The sequence below is a fragment of the Accipiter gentilis genome, chromosome 10 (assembly GCF_929443795.1).
Source record: "Accipiter gentilis chromosome 10, bAccGen1.1, whole genome shotgun sequence".
In the NCBI taxonomy this organism is placed as follows: Eukaryota; Metazoa; Chordata; class Aves; order Accipitriformes; family Accipitridae; genus Astur; species Astur gentilis.
Genome location: NC_064889.1, coordinates 27,339,330 through 27,362,447, shown reverse-complemented (window position 1 = coordinate 27,362,447; position 23,118 = coordinate 27,339,330). Strand labels below are relative to the sequence as shown.

General features: G+C 43.7%; 1 protein-coding gene across 2 annotated transcripts; it reads left to right on the top strand.

Moving 5' to 3' along the window:
- The first annotated feature begins 4,081 nt into the window (after positions 1-4,081).
- On the top strand, positions 4,082-20,775 carry LOC126043974 (myosin heavy chain, skeletal muscle, adult-like). Of its 2 annotated transcripts, none has more exons than XM_049813042.1 (38): positions 4,082-4,288; positions 4,377-4,520; positions 4,614-4,770; positions 6,060-6,087; positions 6,186-6,303; positions 6,389-6,481; positions 6,608-6,671; positions 6,754-6,852; positions 6,958-7,061; positions 7,142-7,280; positions 8,022-8,140; positions 8,239-8,388; positions 8,763-8,933; positions 9,425-9,730; positions 9,891-9,962; positions 10,450-10,537; positions 10,632-10,749; positions 10,920-11,043; positions 11,129-11,265; positions 11,367-11,622; positions 13,568-13,810; positions 13,918-14,094; positions 14,180-14,325; positions 14,413-14,503; positions 14,593-14,982; positions 15,150-15,276; positions 15,471-15,589; positions 16,166-16,362; positions 16,657-16,840; positions 16,927-17,092; positions 17,264-17,388; positions 17,581-17,889; positions 17,990-18,193; positions 18,479-18,604; positions 18,699-18,869; positions 18,956-19,060; positions 19,198-19,293; positions 20,505-20,775. In XM_049813042.1, exons 1-38 carry the CDS (start codon positions 4,082-4,084, stop codon positions 20,658-20,660), a joined length of 5,826 nt encoding a protein of 1,941 aa, XP_049668999.1. In that variant the 3' UTR covers positions 20,661-20,775. The 2 variants fall into 2 exon arrangements, with proteins under 2 accessions (XP_049668999.1, XP_049668998.1); XM_049813041.1 differs by having other exon boundaries at positions 9,425-9,734; positions 9,889-9,962.
- The last annotated feature ends 2,343 nt before the right edge of the window (positions 20,776-23,118 follow it).

Sequence of the window (23,118 nt, the reverse complement as noted above, 5' to 3'; positions counted from 1 at the left end):
ATTATTGAGACCTCAGGAACAAACTACCTTGTTCTGCAGTAAGACTGGGAATTTCATCTTCGCTAAGCAGCGAACTTCTTGATGAACTAAACCACAAAGTATGCAAGAGGTGGAGGCAAGGACTGGCAACAAAATAGGAATATAAAACTTTGCTTGGGCACTTAGGGACATTAAGCATAACAGTTCTGCATGGATGATGCGCAAGGGGGTTCAGAGAAAATACGTGTCTACCGCTGAATGTGGGAGACCACCTAGTGAGAGATGATACAGAAAGCACCTAAGTATGCAGCATCTTTTCTGCATCAGTCTTCATAGGCAAATTTTGTCCCTAGGCATCAGCACCTTCCAATGGAGTTTGAGAAGGAAAGGAATAACCAACAGTGGGGAAGTCCTAACCTGCTACTTAGTGAAGCTGGAATTACTAAGTGAAGCTGGATGTATTCATATCCAAGGGGCTGGGTGTGACTCATCAAAGGATGCTGAAGGGTTTCACCCATGTAATTACAAGGCCTATGTTTATCATTGGTGAAAAATGATGACATAGAGGGAAGGTCCCATATGACTGGAAAAAGGCTAATGTTATGCCCACCTTTAAAAAAGTCAAGAAGAAGGATTAGTGAAACTGTAAGATGCTCAGTTTCACTTTAGTTATTTGAAAGATGACAGAATATGTCCTCTTGGTATTTATTGATAAGGATGTGAAGAACAAGAAGATAACCGAGAGCAGCCAACATGTGTTTACCAGGGTAAGTAATCATGCTTGACCAACCTGATTGGCTTCTGTGATGAAGTGACTGTTGCCTTCTATCAGTTCTTTTCTGATAATTAGCATGCCTTTGCTCTGGACCTCTACCATGGTAACATTAAGTGGTCTTCAGTCTACTAAATCTGAACTGCTTCCCTTAGATTCCTTATTTCTATATGCTTTATGAACACAATCATATTGGCTTTTGGGGGCTATTTTAACTCCTCCAAGGATGTTATATTTCATGTATTGCCATAGATCAATTCTTAAACAGCTTCATTTTCAACTCTGTCCACAGCTGTATTTGAACCAGGTAAGTCAACACTGCTTTTCCTTCACACCCTAACTAGTGGTTTCATTAAACACCCACTGTCAGTGTCCACAAATATAGTTTGGTACTACAACCCAAAATAACATTTGTCCATTTTGTATGGAGTAGTTGTGGTCTCCTATTGGTGTTACATTCATTGCTCTAGCAGTCCAGTAGTCCTCTCTTAATTGCAGTTGGTGTTACTGTCCTGAGAGGACAGCTGTTAAGAAATGAGGAGAGACTTGGTGAAGGGCCTGAAGCAGGAAACTTGAGGGACATGAATTCCCTAAACAGCATGACCATTGAGACATATTAACACAGGACTTCAGTGCTGGACATGGCAAGAGCTGGAAGAAATTCAGCTTCACAATTTCCACCTCTCTTGAGCGCAATCTGTTTGGTATGAGTCTACTGTTCAATCAAAAAGGAAGACAAAGCCATTGTCAGTATATGTTCCCAATAACTGAATGCCTCACCTTTCTCCAAGGATCTGTGAGTGACAACTGAACATGCAGGGAAATTTGGCAGGCCTCTATTTCTATATGAAGAATTATTTTGTGAAGGTTGTGTGATCAAATCAGATATTAAATGCCCTCCACATTACTGTATTGCACTAGGCAAGGATTCAAAATTACCAGACTAGTCCTCTGGTAATAGGCAGCTCTTCTTCCTAATCCATGTAAAAGCATTAGCCTTCTGAGATATTTAGCTGTCCCTATAAATTGGGTAGTGAGCTCAGGAGTGAGCTCTGGGTTTGGATTCCAGTCTGGGGACCAAAATGTGGGCGCTGCAGTGCCAGAACCCTCGTGGAAGGGGCTCTTACAGCATAGGGCATCATCTGATGCTGTATATTACACTGGAGCTCAAACATAGTTTTTCTAACCTCTTCCCTGTGTTATTCACTGGGATATTTTAGTGACTGAAATACAAATGACCAGGGTAAGAATGTGGTTAGATCTGGAGGTTCTGAAGAAGTTTGAATGATTACACCCTTTCCTAAAACTTGGTCTCTTGACTACCAGCAAATCTCCTTTTCCCATACCATCAGAATTACACAAGACTGCCTGCTACCTCTAATACTCTGGTACAGGCAATACTGTGTTTTTAGAGTTTTCTGGGACTGTGAATGTGTAAATGTGCATATTTTGATGGCATGGCAGTCTAGACTGAGGATTTATCAGAATGCATAATATCTAGAACTATATGCTGAGGTGATATCTGTGATTGTGTATATAAGCATGGCAGGGTAAGGCATGTTGTTTTGGGGAGTTATAGGTAGGGAGGGGCTATGGGAGACTCTGGAACTTCAGATTTGACAGTGGGAACTGATTATTTATGCAGACAATAATAGGAGCAAACCTATGTCAAATGCAAGTAAAAAGTGTAAGAGAGTGAACAGTGAGAAAGCAGTTTCTTGGGGAATCACTTTTTTAAATGAAATGTGCTCAAAAACATATATTACCTATGCATGCACAAGTATATCTTTTAATTTGATACCTCAGAAGTCAGCTCAGGAATCTATTCAAGAGCTCATTTCAAAGTAGAGTCTCCCATTACTTGGGTTCAGCCTTCCAGCTCACTGTATTTCAAACCCTCTCAGCTATTAAGAGTGCCCTATACAGAAACCTCAGCTGTAACACATTTTGACTTTCTGCTTTTTAGAAAATACCACTGAAAAGTGTCTCTTAACAACAATTATTTGCTCGTTTTTGACATACTTTTCCTGATCCTCTCAATGCATGTGTGCCTAAAGCATCATAGCTGTTATCATCCCCATTGCATGACTGAAAAGTTGTGGTATAAACATACCAGGCAAACTACCATGGGTCAAGCAGCAAATCACTGAGAAAGCCAGCAATAGGAACTGTAAGTCCCTGCATCCAAGTTCTCTAAGTGCCTTGAGTACTCTAGATTCTCTCCTTAACACTCTTGACAAATTATTTATAGATGTATTCACATAGTGAGTAAGATATAAAAATGTTCTAATTATATCATTCAAATCAAATGACAATTATGCCCTTAGTCTGCCAGACAATGCTTTGCCAAAGAAGGTTTGCCAGAAATGTTTTGACCGAAGAAAGGGGGACCATCTGCAGCATCTGCAGACGAGACGCTATAAAATCTTCCAGGGACAAGTCTGGCCTGTCTCCACGGAAGGCTTCAAGGTAAGTGCATGCATTCTGTGAGCTTGAAGAAAGAGGACGATGTCCTTGCAATATCCCATTCCATTTCTGCTGCCTCTGGCAACCATTTCCATGAGGGAGTGCCCATGTGAACAAAAATTTTCAATATAATTTTGATGCATGTCTGTATCTTCAATCTATAATTTGTCTCTGGAATTCTGTGCAGCAGTAAGAAACAACTGCCATTCCTATTTTACAGGGTTGATCAGTTTCCAGGATACAAGCCTTTCTCCAGAGGTAATACCCTGAATAATGCACTCCTAGGCTTCAGTCTAAGACAGGAGTTTTGTACAGCTGCATAAGTTCTCTTTGTAAATCCTCTTATATTTCTGTTGACTTTTGCTTAGTTTAGACTGTTGAAAAGAGGGAAAGATCTAAAAAGTGAAGTAATTTTTCACTTTTAGCATACAAGGTAATACTTTTTACAAGAGAGTACTCTCTTGAAGATTCATCACCTATAATTAAGGACCAGAACAGATAGTGATTTTCTCTGGCTGTAGATTCTTTCATATGAAGATCTCAGATCTGGTCAGAATTCATCAAGGTAAGTTACCAAACTGCAGTCAATACTCAGAAGATGTTCCATTTACTGTTACAAGGCCTATGTGTTTTAGAAAACTTAGGTCTCACTTTTGAGTGGGAGTAGGGTACTTTCAAGTTCAAATCAAAGTGGATTTCAGTGGTTGCTTCTAAGAGATTTTGTGGGAGACTAGCTAGCAATTTATTAGCTAAAAACCAAGGAGTTTTCTCACTGTTATATATTATATTCTCCTTCTCAGTGACCCACAACATTTTTTTCCCCACTTGACACCTCTGCTGACGTGCTTTCAGTAAAGTGCAGACATGGCCTCTTCAGACTCTGAGATGGCCGTCTTTGGAGAGGCAGCTCCTTACCTCCGAAAGTCAGAAAAGGAGAGAATCGAGGCCCAGAACAAGCCTTTTGATGCCAAGTCATCTGTCTTTGTGGCCCATCCTAAAGAATCCTTTGTGAAAGGGACAATCCAGAGCAGGGAATCAGGGAAGGTCACTGTCAAGACTGAAGGTGGAGAGGTGAGTGAAAAACAAGGCTGAAGGACACCATTTGATTCCCACTCTAAGCTTTTAGCTGACATACATGGATCTTTTGTTTCCTTGGTAGACTCTGACCGTGAAGGAAGATCAGGTCTTCTCCATGAACCCTCCCAAGTACGATAAAATCGAGGACATGGCCATGATGACCCACCTCCATGAACCCGCTGTGCTGTACAACCTCAAAGAGCGTTATGCAGCCTGGATGATCTATGTAAGTAGCAGCAGCAGTCTCCCTCTGGGTAGCTAGGAGGAACTGCTCTGCCAGGCTAAGTGGAAGCCAACGTGCTGTCTCCCTTCCTTGCAGACCTACTCGGGTCTCTTCTGTGTCACGGTCAACCCCTACAAGTGGCTGCCGGTGTACAACCCGGAGGTGGTGTTGGCCTACCGAGGCAAGAAGCGCCAGGAGGCCCCTCCACACATCTTCTCCATCTCTGACAATGCCTATCAGTTCATGCTGACCGGTGAGTGCTTGATTTCCTTTGAACTGCTCTTGCAATGAGCTATCTCTAGAGGGAAATGTAGGGTATTCTCTGGAAATATGGTGCAACACTGAAAATACAGTGTGTGTGAAATTAATGGAAGATTAATGCACTTAACTGTAATGGTCTGTATGAACTGAGTGTCTGTGTTCCTATTAGGATTAATAAAGACCTGGATCTAATGAAAACAATCTAGAAGGAGTAAATTCACTGGAAAGAATACACCTATTTTCTAGTGTAGACTTTACTGACTCTAATGGGATCTTACATATATGCATAGATTTATGTATCTTAATCACTAAACTATTCTCGGCTGGAGAGTACAGAGTACAAAAATATCACATATAGTCTATAAAAGATGTGTATACAGTCAATTCAAACTTGCAAGCATCAGTGCTAACAAGTAAAACAGAGTATCTTTAGGTTGAACAGGTTGATTATTATGCAAATGGCATTTATGATGGACCAAGTGGTCTAAAGTACATACAGTCTTTAATGATCTAAGTAACCTCTACACTGATCTATGCAACTGTAAATCAATTGCACCTTATAGTGAAAAGTAAATATCAGAAAACTATGCCAAGGAAAAAATAAAGCTTTTAGCATTTAAATTGAATTGCTTTAAAAAAATACTTTCTGCTTTCTTTTCTTCTTTCCACCTCTTATTTTCTCTTCCCTATGTGTGCATTGAAATCAAAGATGTGCAGGATTTTAGATCTTCTTTTCCTGTTATTTTGTTACAAACTGGGAGATAGATGAAGAATAGAAAAATGAAAAAATAACCTTGCCTATGTATGATCTCAGGAATACATGATTTCTGAACATATAGGGGTTAAAAAAAAAAGATGAAAAATAGTGAAAGAGGATGGTCAGACATTTCTGTTGTCCGTGACACCTCCAAATTTCTGTAAGATTACTCAGGAAAATTTTAGCTTCAGAAGAATTTACATGCTGTCAAAGCCCGACCTCAATATTTTCATTACATGTACTTACATAATAAGAGAAAAATATGTAGCCTGATGAGAAGACAGTATCTTGAAAGGTATAAGACTAAAAACACTACTCTGAAGTGATGTCTTTACGGAGCCAGTAGATAATACCTGAAGTATTCCTGGGACCATCAAAAGTACCTGCTAGAATTCCTGGGGTTTTTCACTGTCTTCTGTCCCTGCATTCTCTGGAAGTTTCAGTTCATATTTTTCTCCTAGTTTTTGAGTTCTTTGTTATTCATGAGCACTAGGAAAAGCTTTCTTATCTCTGTCTTTTCACAGATCGCGAGAACCAGTCGATCCTGATCACGTATGTACACTCCCTGCTTGGGTCCCCGCTGGGCTGCCCCGTGCCAGGGGACCTTCTGCCTGACCACACGCTCTCTGCTTCTGTCTTTGGTTTGACAGCGGAGAATCTGGTGCAGGGAAGACTGTGAACACAAAGCGTGTCATCCAGTACTTTGCAACAATTGCAGCGAGTGGGGAGAAGAAGAAGGAGGAGCAGCAGCAGTCAGGCAAAATGCAGGTGAGTCAGGAAGAACAGAATGAATGCTCAACATGTAATTGCCAAGTCAAGTAAACACTGTTCCCGAATAATTGTCATCTTGCAGGGAACGCTTGAGGATCAAATCATCAGCGCCAACCCACTGCTGGAGGCCTTTGGAAATGCCAAGACCGTGAGGAATGACAACTCCTCACGCTTTGTAAGTTGTTGCTTAGACAAAAATCACTCCTTATTATAACAGTAGTGATGGGCTAGTGGTATTCTCACATAAGGAGATGGCAATGAAATGCATCTAGGCTGAAATGCTGCTGCTTCTCCTTAACAGGGCAAATTCATCAGAATTCACTTTGGAGCTACAGGCAAACTGGCTTCTGCTGACATTGAAACTTGTAAGAGACTCTCCTGGCCTGATCACATTCTATACAGCTTTCCTCAGTTCTTGTGCTAATTCTGTCCTACTGTCCTTTCCAGATCTGCTGGAGAAGTCCAGAGTCACTTTCCAGCTCAAGGCAGAAAGAAGCTACCATATATTCTATCAGATCACCTCCAACAAGAAGCCAGAGCTAATTGGTAGGAAGATCACTAACTTTTTTGAAGGAAGATCACTGAGCAATAGCTCATTGTGTCATCTGGAAAGCTAAAGTAGGCTTGGTTTTCCCTTTTTATTGCTTTCAGACATGCTCCTCATTACCACCAACCCTTATGATTTCCACTATGTGAGTCAAGGTGAAATCACTGTTCCAAGCATTGATGACAAGGAGGAACTGATGGCTACAGATGTAAGTAACTTACCAAACAGGTCATCTGGTAGATAGGAGCCCTGGTACATACACATTTCCTTTACTGTTTCTGTTGCCAGAGTGCCATTGACATCCTGGGCTTCTCTGCCGATGAAAAGACTGCCATCTACAAGCTGACAGGGGCTGTCATGCACTACGGGAACCTGAAATTCAAGCAGAAACAACGAGAGGAGCAGGCAGAGCCTGATGGCACAGAAGGTATCAGCAGATTCAGCAAACTTTCCAAAAGAGATTGTCTTTGGCACCAAAGAAGGACTTAGTCAGATTTCACGCTTTAAATATGCAAAAGTGTAAACTAAAAAAATATTTGTTCAATGGCTAGATGATAATTGAGACATGTATCTCATCTAATGATACCTGTAATTTTATTCTGTGACTACTTAATAAATAAGAGAACTGGTGTACACTGCCAGGAAGCCAGGAGACTTGGGTGTCAATTCCTGTAACATTGTTAGTCATACTTTAGTTGGAATACACCTTGAAATCTCTGATGTATTGTGCAGTAGTGAAGTGGTTCAGGTCTGACAGAATGTGAGACTGTGGTCCTATTCACCCACACCTATGGGGGGAACTATGATGCGAGATGTGTATTTGATTAGTCTCTATCACAGCAGGAAGTACATCCATGCCTCTAGATCTCTGAGTGATGAATCCTTTTGCTATGTGACTAGAAAGAAAGTGTGAATTCCCATAGTCATGCCTGAAAATGGATGAAAGCAATGAGTGTTCCTGAAGAACATTTGTAGAAACTGAAGCCCCGGAAGTGTTGTAGACTCTGAATACTGAAGACAACAGAGAAATCATCTTTGTAGCTTAGATTCAGATATTTTTGTGCAGCTCTGTAACAGTGAATACTGCTGTTATGTTTGAGATAGTCCCTCAAGGACCACATTTTAGGAATTGTCCAGTATTTATTTTTCTCACTTTTCTGGTGTTTAGTGGCTGACAAGGCTGCCTACCTGATGGGCCTTAACTCAGCTGACCTGCTCAAGGCACTGTGCTACCCCCGAGTCAAGGTGGGGAATGAATATGTGACCAAGGGTCAAACTGTTCAGCAGGTAGGAAAAATATGATAACCTGGAACATGCTTTGATGGTTCCCATTGATCCTCCTCTGCTGTGTCTAGTAACCTCCAAACCTTTCTTCTCGACTTTAGGTGAACAACGCAGTTGGTGCCTTGGCAAAAGCTGTCTATGAGAAGATGTTCTTGTGGATGGTTATTCGCATCAACCAACAGCTGGATACCAAGCAACCCAGACAGTACTTCATTGGTGTCCTGGACATTGCTGGCTTTGAGATCTTTGATGTAAGGAACACAGTTTTCCTAACACTTTCATAGAAGGACAATTGAGACTAAAGGGAATTTTGAGACACTTTTAAAATAGAAGTTAGTATCTTCCTACACTTACATACAGGGCTTTTGGAATCACCACTTTAAATCCTGAAAAAAAAAAAAAAAAAAAAAAAAAAAAGAAAACTACTCTCCTAATTACACTGAATTTGAAACCTTCTTTCTTTTCTAAATGCAAATACTATCCTAGAGAGATTGCATAGGAAAACTACACAGGAAGAAGCCTTGTATTTAAAGTATCACCTACGTTGAAGTAGGATTGCACAAGAAAACACTTTGCTATTATTGCTGAACCTTGAAAATGTTGCATGTTTTTTTACACTTGGCAGTTCAACAGCTTTGAGCAGCTGTGTATCAACTTCACCAATGAGAAACTGCAGCAGTTCTTCAACCACCACATGTTCGTGCTGGAGCAGGAGGAGTACAAGAAGGAAGGAATTGAATGGACATTCATTGACTTTGGGATGGACCTGGCTGCCTGCATTGAGCTGATTGAGAAGGTATTTTTCTGCTTCAAGACTATTATATGTTGGATCTTCCATACTTGCCAAGCGACATACCTAAGAAGCATGTGAGAATATTTTGACTTTTTCAAATATATACACTCTGAAAGTGGCAATAGGGTGGAAGTGTTTTTGGAGATCATAGTCAGATATCAGGATTTTTTATGAGAGTAATCATTTCCAGATTACAAAATGAATTTATATAAAAGACTTTCATGTTCTGTAAGTAACTATCAGTAAAGAAGTTTTATAAAGAGGACAGTATTTTGCAATGTTATATTTGTAATTTTTTCATCCGCAAAGGCATTTACATAAGTTCAAATGAAACAGCAACACTGAAAAAAGTTGAGCCTTTAGTTAACTTCCTTTGACATATTGCCATGAGTTGCATGGGAACAGCTTTCTCTTTTGACTCCAGCAACTTTCCAACCAAGGGATATCTTCTTTCTAATTTGTTTCTCCCTCTTGTATGTTGTAATGTCTTCCAGCCCATGGGCATCTTCTCCATCCTGGAAGAGGAGTGCATGTTCCCCAAGGCAACTGACACCTCTTTCAAGAACAAGCTCTATGACCAGCACCTGGGCAAGTCCAGCAACTTCCAGAAGCCCAAGCCTGCCAAAGGCAAGGCTGAGGCCCACTTCTCCCTGGTGCACTATGCTGGCACAGTAGACTACAACATCACTGGCTGGCTGGAGAAGAACAAAGACCCCCTGAATGAAACTGTCATTGGGTTGTACCAGAAATCATCTGTGAAGACACTGGCCTTACTCTTTGCCAACTATGGTGGAGCAGATGCAGGTCAGCTCTGTGTAAACTGTATTTTGAGTGTGGGACAATGTTGACACAGAATTAAAGCAGTAAACACTAAACATTTAAAGTTGTTTTGTGTTCTGTAGTTTCCAATATGCAATATGCATATTTTAATACTTTTTTTCTCTTCTTCCATTTGCAGAGGCTGGCGGTGGTGGCAAAAAGGGAGGGAAGAAGAAGGGTTCTTCTTTCCAGACTGTGTCAGCTCTTTTCCGGGTAAGTACTGCATTTGTTATCTCTTTGTAATATGAAGAAAGGGGGCCAGCTAATATTAAATTTGAAAGGCTTATTTTTGCATTGCTGTAATGGTGGTAAAATTCTTTGGAAATTCCACATCAGGTTTTCCAGGATCAATTTCAATATTGCTAATATGTTGTGTTCAAAAATAAGCATTCTGTCTTCAAAGATCATGAAAATCTAATCAGTTTTTAATTTCTTTTTTTGTTGTTGTTTGGTGAGGATCTATTCAGGTTTCATATTTTTATGTCTTTGGGTGAGACTAGAACTATAATTTTAGTATTTCTACATTTCTGTGAGGTGTTATGTTGGGGAATTGAGAGTCTCCTTATAAATAGTTTCTGTGGGTTTACCAAAGTGTTCTGAAACCCAGCTAATTTTGAGATGTTGTAAAGTCATTACCATGGGGTTGATGCATCCAACACTGGACATAGGAGAAACTCACTTTACTAACTGGTCCCTCTAGGAGAACTTAAACAAGCTGATGACCAATCTACGGAGCACTCACCCCCATTTTGTCCGTTGCATCATCCCAAATGAAACAAAAACACCTGGTAAGATGCTCAAGCAGAAAGAGAACTTCCTCTGATACAGCCATGCCCATCTGCGCTGGAGACTGTGGTATTCATTTATGCTCTGAATTGCTAGGTGCCATGGAGCATGAACTGGTACTTCACCAGTTACGTTGTAACGGCGTGCTGGAAGGCATCAGAATTTGCAGGAAAGGTTTCCCCAGTAGAGTCCTCTATGCTGACTTCAAACAGAGGTAAAAGTACTGCACTTCTCAGCATCATTAAAAGCAATGTGGGTTCATTCAAATAGGTTCATTCAGGCTGCGGTCTATTGTCAAAACCAGCTATAAATGAACTGGTGGGGTTCATTAGCTTGTGTGTGTTGCTTGCGGAAAAATAACCTTATCTTCCTCTATTTTCACAGGTACAAGGTGCTTAATGCCAGTGCCATCCCAGAGGGACAGTTCATTGATAGCAAGAAGGCTTCTGAGAAGCTTCTCGGGTCAATCGATGTGGACCACACCCAGTACAAATTTGGCCACACCAAGGTACAAACCCTCCTTGACTCACTCACTGCATGTCTGTGCTTTGCTCTACGTGACAGTGATGTGCTGCAACATTCCCTTTCGCAAGGTGTTCTTCAAAGCTGGGCTGCTGGGACTCCTGGAGGAGATGAGGGATGAGAAGCTGGCACAGCTCATCACCCGCACACAAGCCATGTGCAGGGGCTTCCTGATGAGAGTGGAGTACCGGAGAATGGTGGAGAGGAGGTAGACATTCCTCATCCTCAGTCAAAGTCACTGTACTTGGGGGAAAGTGTTGGCACTTGTCATACTGAAAATATTCAATGTACATTGTAATTATGCTTCAGGGAGTCCATCTTTTGCATCCAGTACAATATTCGTGCATTCATGAACGTCAAGCACTGGCCCTGGATGAAGCTGTTCTTCAAGATCAAGCCCTTGCTGAAGAGTGCAGAATCTGAGAAGGAGATGGCCAACATGAAGGAAGAGTTTGAGAAAACCAAGGAAGAGCTTGCAAAGTCTGAGGCAAAGAGGAAGGAGCTGGAGGAGAAAATGGTGAAACTGGTGCAGGAGAAAAATGACCTGCAGCTCCAAGTCCAGGCAGTAAGTTTATCACCATTATTTTATCACTCAGAAAAAGAGTCTATACATTCAGACTGTTCTTTACGAAGCAGAAGGTCAGACTATAGAAGACCAAAAGTCAGATATTTGGTGAATTATCCATCATATGTATGTGAAATTGAGGAAACAAGTGTCTGGTGGTAGCATAGTGAGCCCTCTGACAGCCAGTGCAAAGAAGCAGGGAGCTCCAAGTGAGAGTCAGTGCTCTTGTCTTTAGAGGAAGGAGGCAGATATAGCTAGCCAACATGAAATACTCAGAGCAGAGTTTTGCCCGAACCCCCAACTCCCTCTGAGCAGGTGAGTCCTGCAGGGGGTATCTCTAAGGATATACAGACACAGAGCTCCTGTTTCTGAAAATAAGTAACACCATCCGTGTGTGTGTGTGTGTGTGTGTGTGTCTTCTTCCCTCAGTTGTTAATTACACAAAAGAGCTCTGTATGCTTTAGACTTAACTGGTATGAATCAAGGTCATAAATGAAATCTATAACAAAGCAGAAGTTTTTGGTTTTTTTCTGAACATTTTAGTTTTTTGCATCTCTAATCTGGATTTTCTATGGTAGTTCCACTTTAAACAACATGCTATGGTGGTAAAATTATTAATATTTAAGATTGAGAGATCTGGATAAGAAGTTATCTTTATTAAAACAACATTACTTCCCACTATAAGCCATCTTTCCATAAAGTACTTGTGTTGGGATCCTCAATCTGGGTGCACAATTTAGAACAGGTCAGACAGAAGCCTATATACTGTATCAAAAAAAGGAAGTGGTGAGGAAAACCAATCATTTCAATGTTAACAAAGCCAGGTATCCATCCTTGGGAGGGATGTTCTACTTAAGTAGCTTGTTAACTGCAACAGTTCTAAGGAATCAAACAATAAATAACATGACAATATGGAGAGACTGGCTCTTGGTGCAGTTTATAGGAGTGGCACACCTGGTATTATCTTAGCTCAGGAGTGGGGAGTTGGAAACAATCATGGACTGTTAGCTTTTAGTTGAAAGGAATATTCTTTTAGTAAAGATAACTTCATAGCCAGACCTCTCAATCTTAAATATTAATAATTTTACCACCACAATCCTATGAATCTTGTAGACACACAGCACTTGCAAAAGAAAATATTGCTTAAAAATATATACAAAAGTATTTGATATTCAAATGCCACCTTACAAAGTCATTTTAATCTACTCATTAAATTACTTAAATTACCAACTAAAATGGAACACTGTACTTAACTACCGAGTTCTTTGAACATTCCCATAGAAAATGGGAACCCTGTGTTATCTGTTTTACCTAATACATGGAGGAAAAAAATATCCCAATGGAATTTCTTCTCAGATATGTGCCTTTCAAATCCATTTGAAACAAAACAAATTCATTATACCAAAAGTCTACCAAAGAGTAAGATGATGCGGTGATCAACTGAAACCAGCACATGCCATTCCAGACACAGTATGGAAGGATAACACACAGGTAGCTAATTTACAAGGGTGAGACCCCCACTTGCACAAGCAGCAGTCTTAATACATTCACAGAGAAAGTAATGTCTTTTTCTATTAAATTACTCTTGAGACTATGAGAGCCCATACTTGAACATAATAATGGGTTCAGAAGGATTCAGTTACAAAAGGAAAGATAGTGAATAAAGTGTTTGTGAACAGAAATGTCTCCAACCCCTTTCTCCTCTAGGTAAATGAGAAATTCACACACCTACCATATCAGTGAGACATATTTAAGAGAGGCAAAAAAGTTTAGGAATCAATATTGTTTTCAACCGAGAAGCTGTATAATGCATCCCAGGGGAAAAAAAAAAAAAGCAGGCAAGATTAAAGTTGCTTGAGGAGAGGTCAACTTCAGGCCACATTGTAACACATGCTTACATAGAAAAGTTCAGAAAACAACAAAGAAAGTCTGTGTCTTTCACCAGGAAGCAGATAGCTTGGCTGATGCTGAGGAAAGATGTGACCAGCTCATCAAAACCAAAATCCAGCTGGAAGCCAAAGTTAAAGAGGTGACTGAAAGGGCTGAGGATGAGGAAGAAATTAATGCTGAGCTGACGGCCAAGAAGAGGAAACTGGAGGATGAATGTTCAGAGCTGAAGAAAGATATTGACGATCTTGAGTTAACACTGGCCAAGGTTGAGAAGGAAAAACATGCCACCGAAAACAAAGTATGAGGCAGAAGATGTCACTCTCACAGAAAGGACCTCTGTTTTGTTATACAGTATAAAATTTTAAACATCATTTTTTATCTGCATGTGCTCCCTTCTTTTCAAAGGTGAAAAACCTTACAGAGGAGATGGCAGCCCTGGATGAGACCATTGCCAAGCTGACAAAAGAGAAGAAAGCCCTCCAAGAGGCCCATCAGCAGACACTGGATGACCTGCAGGCAGAAGAGGACAAAGTCAATACGCTGACCAAAGCTAAAACCAAGCTGGAACAGCAAGTGGACGATGTAAGCACACAGGCATACCTCAAGAACAGGACAGGTATGGAGTCAAACCTGGCTGATGGAGCACTGATGGTCTTGTTTCTTTTAGCTGGAAGGGTCCCTGGAGCAAGAGAAGAAACTGCGCATGGACCTTGAGAGAGCTAAGAGGAAACTCGAGGGAGACCTGAAGCTGGCCCATGACAGCATAATGGATTTGGAAAATGATAAGCAGCAGCTGGATGAGAAGCTGAAGAAGTAAGTGGGGCTGTGAGGCACCTGAGTGCTGGGCTGGTGCCCCTGTCTTTTTGCTTTGAGCTCTAACATGGTTTGCTTTGCCCAAAGGAAAGACTTTGAAATCAGCCAGATCCAGAGCAAAATTGAGGATGAGCAGCTTCTGGGCATGCAATTACAGAAGAAGATCAAGGAGCTGCAGGCAAGTCTTTGTTCCTTGTCCTCTCTCACCCAGTCTCAGGTGAGGTAGGAGGAGGGCATGTGTGTGAAGGATCCCCTAATGTTCCCCAGGCTCGTATTGAGGAACTGGAGGAGGAAATTGAGGCAGAGCGAACCTCTCGGGCAAAAGCAGAGAAGCATCGGGCTGACCTCTCGAGGGAGCTAGAGGAGATCAGCGAGCGCCTGGAAGAAGCAGGAGGGGCTACAGCAGCTCAGATTGAGATGAACAAGAAGCGTGAGGCAGAATTTCAGAAGATGCGCCGTGACCTCGAAGAGGCCACGCTGCAGCACGAAGCCACAGCTGCCGCCCTGCGGAAGAAGCACGCGGACAGCACAGCTGAGCTTGGGGAGCAGATCGACAACCTGCAGCGAGTGAAGCAGAAGCTGGAGAAGGAGAAGAGTGAGCTGAAGATGGAGATTGATGACTTGGCCAGTAACATGGAATCTGTCTCCAAAGCCAAGGTACAGAGTTACTGTCAGGTTACTGCCCTATGATGCATGACCTGCCACATGATTTTGAACTTTTTGATTACATTTTGCCATCACACACAGTTATGTTGGTTTTCATCATGAAAAACTAGATAGACTTTAGTGATAGTCCTCTTGCCTTACATATATTTGACATATAGGCAAACTTGGAGAAGATGTGTCGCACTCTGGAAGACCAGTTAAGTGAGATTAAGACAAAAGAAGAGGAACATCAGCGCATGATCAATGACCTCAATACTCAAAGAGCTCGTCTGCAGACAGAAGCAGGTAACACACCCCCATACTCCTCTGAAATGGGAGAACCTTTAACTGACAAGAACAAGAAAAAGTGTGATGTTTTACTCAAATTGGTCCATACTCTGTAAGCTGGTATACAGTGCTTTAAAGACACATTGGTTTAGTATTGCTTTTTAAATTACAGTCTATTTAAATTTAAATTACAGTCTAGTAAAATTTCTCAGGTGAATATTCACGCCAGGTGGAAGAAAAAGATGCTTTGATATCTCAGCTATCCAGAGGCAAACAGGCATTTACTCAACAGATCGAGGAGCTTAAGAGACATTTAGAGGAAGAAATAAAGGTAAAGGCTCTTCCTTTTAAGGGGTTTGACTTTGGATTCAGATTCCATTTTCTTTCAGGATTTTTCCTAGTCTCACATAAAATCCGAATATTAGCCATGTCACTTTAATTTTGAAGCTCTCAAACTACATGGACAGTTTTGCCACCTCCCTCTCTAGTGTGGGAAGACAATATGAGGAGGGCATCGTCTCCAATCTGGATACTGAGACAGGGAAAGACAACGACAGGTCTTTATTTAGATTAATGATGGCTTCTAAAAAAAAGTTGAGATATAGCTAAAAAACTGTGTTTCTTATTCCATTTTTCCATAATGGAAGCTGAAACTTTAGAACATATTTAAAACAATTCAAGAATTCCCAGTTTTATAGTTGTCATTTAGAATTTACCCGTCAACTCTCCTGAGGTAACATTGTAGATTCTGATGAATGAAGCAATAAGAAGCTTCTCAGAACATGGAATTAACGTCCTTTTCCATTGGGCTGACTTTAAATGCCAAATTCAAAGAATTTCAACAACATTTCCTAAGTTAACATTGTGTCACAAGCATTTCATCGTCCCAATCTGCTTGTCTTCCCAGGCCAAGAGCGCCCTGGCCCACGCCTTGCAGTCTGCTCGCCACGACTGTGACTTGCTCCGGGAACAATATGAGGAGGAGCAGGAAGCCAAGAGTGAGCTGCAGCGTGCCCTGTCCAAGGCCAACACTGAAGTGGCCCAGTGGAGAACCAAATATGAGACGGACGCTATTCAGCGCACGGAGGAGCTGGAGGAGGCCAAGTATGTGGGGATAGGATGTGAAGAAGCCAAGGGAGAATGAAAATTCAAAGGCAACTTTGGAAGAGACACACCAAGATATTCTGAGGAATAAGTCATGGATTTGCTTTTGGGAAGGGTAAAAGAAAGTGGGAATGTTATAGAAGGTTTAGTGGTTTAGTAAAGGTAAAGGCTAAGAACAGCATAAATGAAGCCCCTCCCTCTGGGAGACTGCAGAATGCAAAATAATTAAGCATGATCTTGTAAAAAGCACACTGGTTTCCCTGTGTTAGCTGTGAGCTCTCTATCTCCTCCTAGGAAGAAGCTGGCACAGCGCCTGCAGGATGCAGAGGAACATGTCGAAGCTGTAAATGCCAAATGTGCTTCCTTGGAAAAGACAAAGCAGAGGCTGCAGAATGAAGTGGAGGACCTAATGATTGATGTGGAGCGATCAAATGCTGCCTGCGCAGCTCTGGATAAGAAGCAGAAGAACTTTGACAAGGTCTTTTGGGCTCCAGGCCTGGGGTTCCTGGGCAGAGCATCCCCTCCTGATTGCCACATCCACACTGAGGTCCTGTTTCTCTTCAGATCCTGGCAGAATGGAAGCAGAAGTACGAGGAAACACAGGCTGAGCTGGAAGCCTCCCAGAAGGAGTCTCGGTCTCTCAGCACGGAGCTGTTTAAGATGAAGAATGCCTATGAGGAGTCCTTGGACCACCTGGAAACGCTGAAGCGTGAGAACAAGAACTTGCAGCGTAAGTCCCTGGCCCTCTGCTCCTGGCCGGGCTTTCTCACTATCCACCACTACCACCTTTCCGTATGGGTCTGTGCCTGCAGGTTGGCAAAGCTACCTGTCACCTTGGTGTGGCAGGGCCCTTTGCATTCTGCTCTGTGCCTGACCATGCTGTTGGTCTTTTCTCCAACAGAGGAGATTGCTGACCTCACGGAGCAGATTGCCGAGGGAGGAAAGGCGATTCATGAGCTGGAGAAAGTCAAGAAGCAGATTGAGCAGGAGAAATATGAAATCCAGGCTGCCTTGGAGGAAGCTGAGGTACATGCCCATAATCACTGGTATTTGCACTAAAAATAGGAGCAATGGGGAAATATGACTAAAAACTGCTTGGTCCTCCTCTGTTCTGGCTGGGGAGTGCAGGCAGCTGAGATTCTTGAAATATTCTGTAATTACCTAGAAAGCAAGCAGTAGTTTTATCGACATTACAAATGCTTGTGTCTACTTGTCCAGGCCTCCCTAGAACATGAAGAGGGGAAGATCCTGCGCCTCCAGCTTGAGCTCAACCAGGTGAAGTCTGAGATTGACAGGAAGATAGCAGAGAAAGATGAAGAGATAGACCAGATGAAGAGAAACCACCTTCGAGTCGTGGAGTCCTTACAGAGCAGCCTGGATGCTGAGATCAGGAGCAGGAATGAAGCCCTGCGTCTGAAGAAGAAGATGGAGGGAGACCTGAATGAAATGGAGATCCAGCTGAGCCATGCCAACCGCGTGGCTGCAGAGGCACAAAAGAACCTGAGAAATACACAGGCAGTGCTCAAGGTCTGTTCAGCAAAGCTACAGAAAGAGAAGAGCCTTCGCTGACATTTTTGGCACCCAAGCACCCACTGCCACCTTGCAAATTCTCTTGCCTCTTTTACAGGATACCCAGATACACTTGGACGATGCTCTCAGGACACAGGAGGACCTGAAGGAGCAGGTGGCCATGGTGGAGCGCAGAGCAAACCTGTTGCAGGCTGAAATTGAGGAGCTACGGGCAGCCCTGGAGCAGACGGAGCGGTCGAGGAAAGTGGCTGAGCAGGAGCTTCTGGATGCCACTGAACGTGTGCAGCTCCTCCATACCCAGGTAAAGGCGTGTTGCAAAAGAAGTTGTGCTGACAGTTGATAAACACAGAGGTCTGCTACATACCAGAGGATAAGGAGCACTAGAATGGCCTCGCTACTGCTGTCCACAAGGCCAGGCATGCTCAGCACCCATCACCTGAGCCTACCACTGACATTTTGTAAACAATCTTTTTAAAAAGAATTCCAGATCTTGAATTGCAAGCCTGAAGAGTAAAGACTTGGCTCAGGCTGTAGGTTTGGTATTGCAGGCCTCAGGATGCAAGTCTGGCAATCTCTCTTTGCGCAGAACACCAGCTTGATCAACACCAAGAAGAAGCTGGAAACCGACATTGCCCAAATTCAGGGTGAAATGGAGGACACGATCCAGGAAGCCCGCAATGCTGAAGAGAAGGCCAAGAAGGCCATCACAGATGTGAGTCGGAGGCTCCTTTCACTGCTTAAGATATGTGCCTTCCCCCCAGAACATCTCCAGCCTGAAAATGGCTTTGACCTTTTGCTCTCATCAGGCGGCCATGATGGCAGAAGAGCTGAAGAAGGAGCAGGATACCAGTGCCCACCTGGAGAGGATGAAGAAGAACCTGGACCAGACGGTGAAGGACCTGCAGCACCGTCTGGATGAAGCTGAGCAGTTGGCCCTGAAGGGAGGCAAGAAGCAAATCCAGAAGCTGGAGGCCAGAGTGCGTAGGGCTTTTATTTGTGCATGAGTGAGCACATCATGTAAGTAGCCAGCAGGGAAGCTCCAAAGATGGGGTGCTCGTTGCAGGTGCGGGAGCTGGAAGGGGAGGTTGATGCTGAGCAGAAGCGCAGCGCTGAAGCCGTGAAGGGTGTGCGCAAGTACGAGAGGAGGGTGAAGGAGCTGACCTACCAGGTAGGGCAGGAGGCCTCCTTGGGCTGACACACCCTCTCGCAGGAACTAAAAATTTTTGCACTTGATTGCCAAAGGGAATTGTTAACTCACATGGTGGGAAATAATTTACTCTCTCTCCTGCTTGCCAACCACTCTAGTCTGAGGAAGACCGTAAGAATATTCTCAGGCTGCAGGATCTGGTGGACAAGCTGCAAATGAAGGTGAAATCCTACAAGAGACAAGCTGAGGAGGCCGTAAGTTTTTGTTCTAGTGGTAACAAATATCATTTTCTGGGGAGGAACACAAGTCTTATGGAAAGTGAATATGAGGTTTTTGGAAAGCATAGAAACTGGTGAATGATGATGGACTTCAAGTGTAGAGAAAGAAATGTCAGTCATTTGGGAATGGTTTAGTGTGGGCCTACAAGAAACTCCTCCTTGTAAAGCTTATAAGGAGCCGTTGTCCATGAGAAATTTAACGACTCTAGGAACGTGATCCTGAGAGTATGGTTGACATTGATTTCTTTTGGCCATTGTCCTATCAGGAATAAACTAAGGGGTGTCCTACAATCTTTTTTTTATACTGGAGGACAGATATGCCACAACCAGCTTCTCAGCTGATAAAACTTTGAGTCAAGTTCCTTCCTGCATAGTCTAGTATAGGCAGGTTTTGCTATTCTATGAGTGAATGATTTGTGAGAGGGACATGGACGGGTTGTAACTGACTCATCTCCTCTAAGTTCTTCAACTTATATCAGAGAGTGCAGACCTACGACACTGAGACAGAACAGGAGACATAGATACTTAGCTCATCTGCTGAACTGGAAATAAGTTTCGATTTCTTTTGTACAGCAATGTACTTCATAAGAGAAAGTCATGATATATGTGACTGCAGAGGGTGGCTGGAAGAGGCGGGTGGATTGTGGGGAGTGTTGTATGACTACAGAAGAAGAAGGAGATGGGCAGTTACCTGACAGTGCTGTCACAGCAGTCATGGAGAAAGAAGGAGAAGCTATACTCACCTAGTGGGGAGTGGCAGGAGGGGTCAGGTACTTCCTCCCTGAGGATGGCATATAAACTCACCTTTGCAGAGTATACATGTTCTTTCTTGGTGTGGCTGCTCTTTCTTAGCCCTAACCTTTGAGTGTAAAGAATAACAAACTGCAGCCCAAAGAGCTTTTTCTTGACAGCTAAAACCAGAAACCACTGTGCTGCCATCCCCCTTTGCACATTTACAGTGGGCAGAACTGGGATAACAATTCAGAAGCTGTTTTAGTTGTTTTGGATGGGGTAAAAAACATGGGAGGATGATGAGTTCCGTGTGAGGCTCACGTGTAAGCAGTGGTAGGTGTGAGATAGGAGGTCAGTGCTTTCCCCTGGGGAACAGCTACAGCCGCACAAAGCCAAGGCCAGGAGTGAAACCCCTGCCCTGGGCTCCTCACCACCGACTCCTTCTCCCCGCACAGGAGGAGCTGTCCAATGTCAATCTGTCCAAGTTCCGAAAGATCCAGCATGAGCTGGAAGAAGCTGAGGAGCGGGCTGACATTGCAGAGTCGCAGGTCAACAAGCTCCGAGTGAAGAGTCGGGAGTTTCACAGCAAGAAGATAGGGGAGGAAGAGTGAGGATGTCATGAAGCAGCAAAGCAACCTGGGGGCTGCACAAAATGTGAACCTTTTGGTTGCTTTCTTCTGCAATGAGTCTTTGTACCCACCTCAATGTCTAGAGAATAAAGACCGTAGATTCCTCTGCATACACACTATGAATAGTGCCTTCTTTGGGTTTTTTCCTGATCAAGTGTGGGGTATTGCATTGCAGAACAAGTTTTCTTACATCTCCTGGCTGGGGGAAGGGAGAAGCTAATGCAAACTCTGCATTGAGGACCCACAAACTTAGAGGCTGGCCATTCCTGTGGAGATTACGGAGTCTCTTCCATCTCCAGCAGCTCCTTGCCCTGCTCCTGCCCTCACATACTCTTAATTCTTGTCCCATTGTCCTTTCAGCACAGCTTACTTCCCATGTGAGAGGCAAGAGAGGGTGATCCCTTTCCTTTTTCCTTTCCCTGCTTTTGTTTTTGATCCTGGCAGTCACAAACCCTAAACACCAGTCTCTGAGTAAGTTATCAGAAGTCACAGGACACTGCACCACGAAGGACCAACTGTGCCTTGGCAGAGATGATTTTCGGCACACAGAGCACCGTTACGACATATTGATGGTGCCCCTAAGTTGTGCCATCTCTCTTACCCTAGATTGCCTCAGCTGCTGCCACCACCTGCTCCTAGTTTCTCTGCAGTGGACAAAATGCTGGGTCCTGCCTGGGGCCATGTGCTGGAAGGGTTGCCCCTTAGGGCCCATTTCTCGCAGGTTGCGTGGCAGCAACAGACCTCCTCAACACATCGCCTCAAAGGTCAGCCTTGTCACCTCTCGCACAACAGGCTGCACGTGGCATTGCCTCAGGCAAGAGAAAAGAAGACAACTGATGGGTGTACCCCTCCATTCCTTTCTCACATACCTGTACCTTGCTTTTGGCCTACCTACAGGCTAAGCAGACAATATATCTTTGGGAAGAAGGGAAGGGGGAAATTGTCAAACACTTTTTCCTTCATTCAGACCCTGATCTGAGCAGCAGAGGCACTGTGGGCGTGTACAACTGCAAAGTCTCATGTGCTCTATCAGCCGTCTCAGCTAGATCATTCTGATGCATTAAGCCTTGCCTCTAGTTTGGGTGAAAGACAGATGGACAGTGCCAAGGTATGTTAAAGACAAGCCCACAGATGTCTGCCTAAGCTGATGTTGTCATAGAACTGACAACTCTTGGCTTCCAAGTAACTTTTGTCCCCTATTTTCAGGGAGACCACACAGCCTTGGAGGATTTTCTCAGAAACCTCAGAGGAGGTGTGTACAGTGAATCAAACACAGGATCCCTTGATGCAGACCAAGGTGGAGTGAATAAGAAACTCATTATCAGCAACTGAGGAGTGAAGTGCAGCTGGCACTAAAAGGAAACAAGCAGCAGACTCAAGAGCAGAGGCCAGGGTACGTATTGGTGTTGAAAGCTTGTGACAGTCCCCAGCTTTCCCCCTTTGTCTACTGTACAAGTGCCAGCAGAGGTGGGTGCTCCATGGAGCATTGAGCCTAGCAGGGCCACAAGGATGGGAGTGGAGCTGGTGTTGTGGGCTGAAGGGATGCAGGTTGTGCAGAAAATGATTGTGCCCAAGCGTGCGGCAGGTAGCCCCTGAATGCTTTCCACCTTGATTTGCTTACAATGTTTTCAAGGGAGAGCTTGCCAATGGAGCTCCTTGGGGGTGATGGGAAGTGGTAAAGGTTGACACTGTCTGCTTGGTCTAAGCTTGTAGAAGTCAATGCCGGAGGCTTTGGCTCCAAATAGATGCTCACGCTGCTGGGAAGTTGCGACTGGCAGCTCCATGGCTGTATGCCTATGACAGTAATATCCAAAGGGCTCTTACCTTACCTGGCTCCCAAGTGCAGCCTCACCAGCACACCAGCTCTCAGAAGGAAGTGCAGCCTGCTTCCAGCGTCACTAGCGAGCATTGGTGAGCAGAACCTCTGTCAGTGCTGTCTGAAGAGAGCAATGGGAGATGGTTCTTTAGGAGCAGACCTTGGTTTTCAATCACAAGGACCTTAAGAAAGCCACCCAACAGCTTGCAGAGGTGCTAGACTAGTCCTCCCTTCTCATGACACTGCACAACTTTTCCCCATGGCTCCCTAGCAGACTCCCAACCTTGTTCATCCCTCCTCATCCCCTGCATTCTTTGTCCTTGCCTGACAGCGTCCGTTGGCCTGCCACCACAGCCAGGGTCTCTTGTGGTGAGCCTTGCCTGCCCAAACCCACCTATGAGCTGACAGCTCCTCTTGGGTGGCTTGAGAATCTCTAGCCATACCCGCAGGTGTCTCCAAAGCTTCAGGTGGGGCTGCGTATAGTCTAGGTGACACACAACACCCACGACTATCCCTGTTAGCTGTAATGGCTTGTGCAAGCATAAACTTCAGAGGCTTTCCAAAATCCTTCTCTACAGTCCCTGCACCATCCTTTGCCTCACATGACCTCCACCGTGGAAGCTT

What these genes read in the sequence shown, in the direction of transcription:
- LOC126043974 (XM_049813041.1), top strand. Translation starts at nt 4,082, where the DNA reads ATGGCCTCTTCAGACTCTGAGATGGCCGTCTTTGGAGAGGCAGCTCCT. An exon ending in TCAAGACTGAAGGTGGAGAG is followed by an intron (nt 4,289 to 4,376) that starts GTGAGTGAAAAA and finishes TTTCCTTGGTAG; the next exon opens with ACTCTGACCGTGAAGGAAGA. An exon ending in CTGGATGAGAAGCTGAAGAA is followed by an intron (nt 14,326 to 14,412) that starts GTAAGTGGGGCT and finishes CTTTGCCCAAAG; the next exon opens with GAAAGACTTTGAAATCAGCC.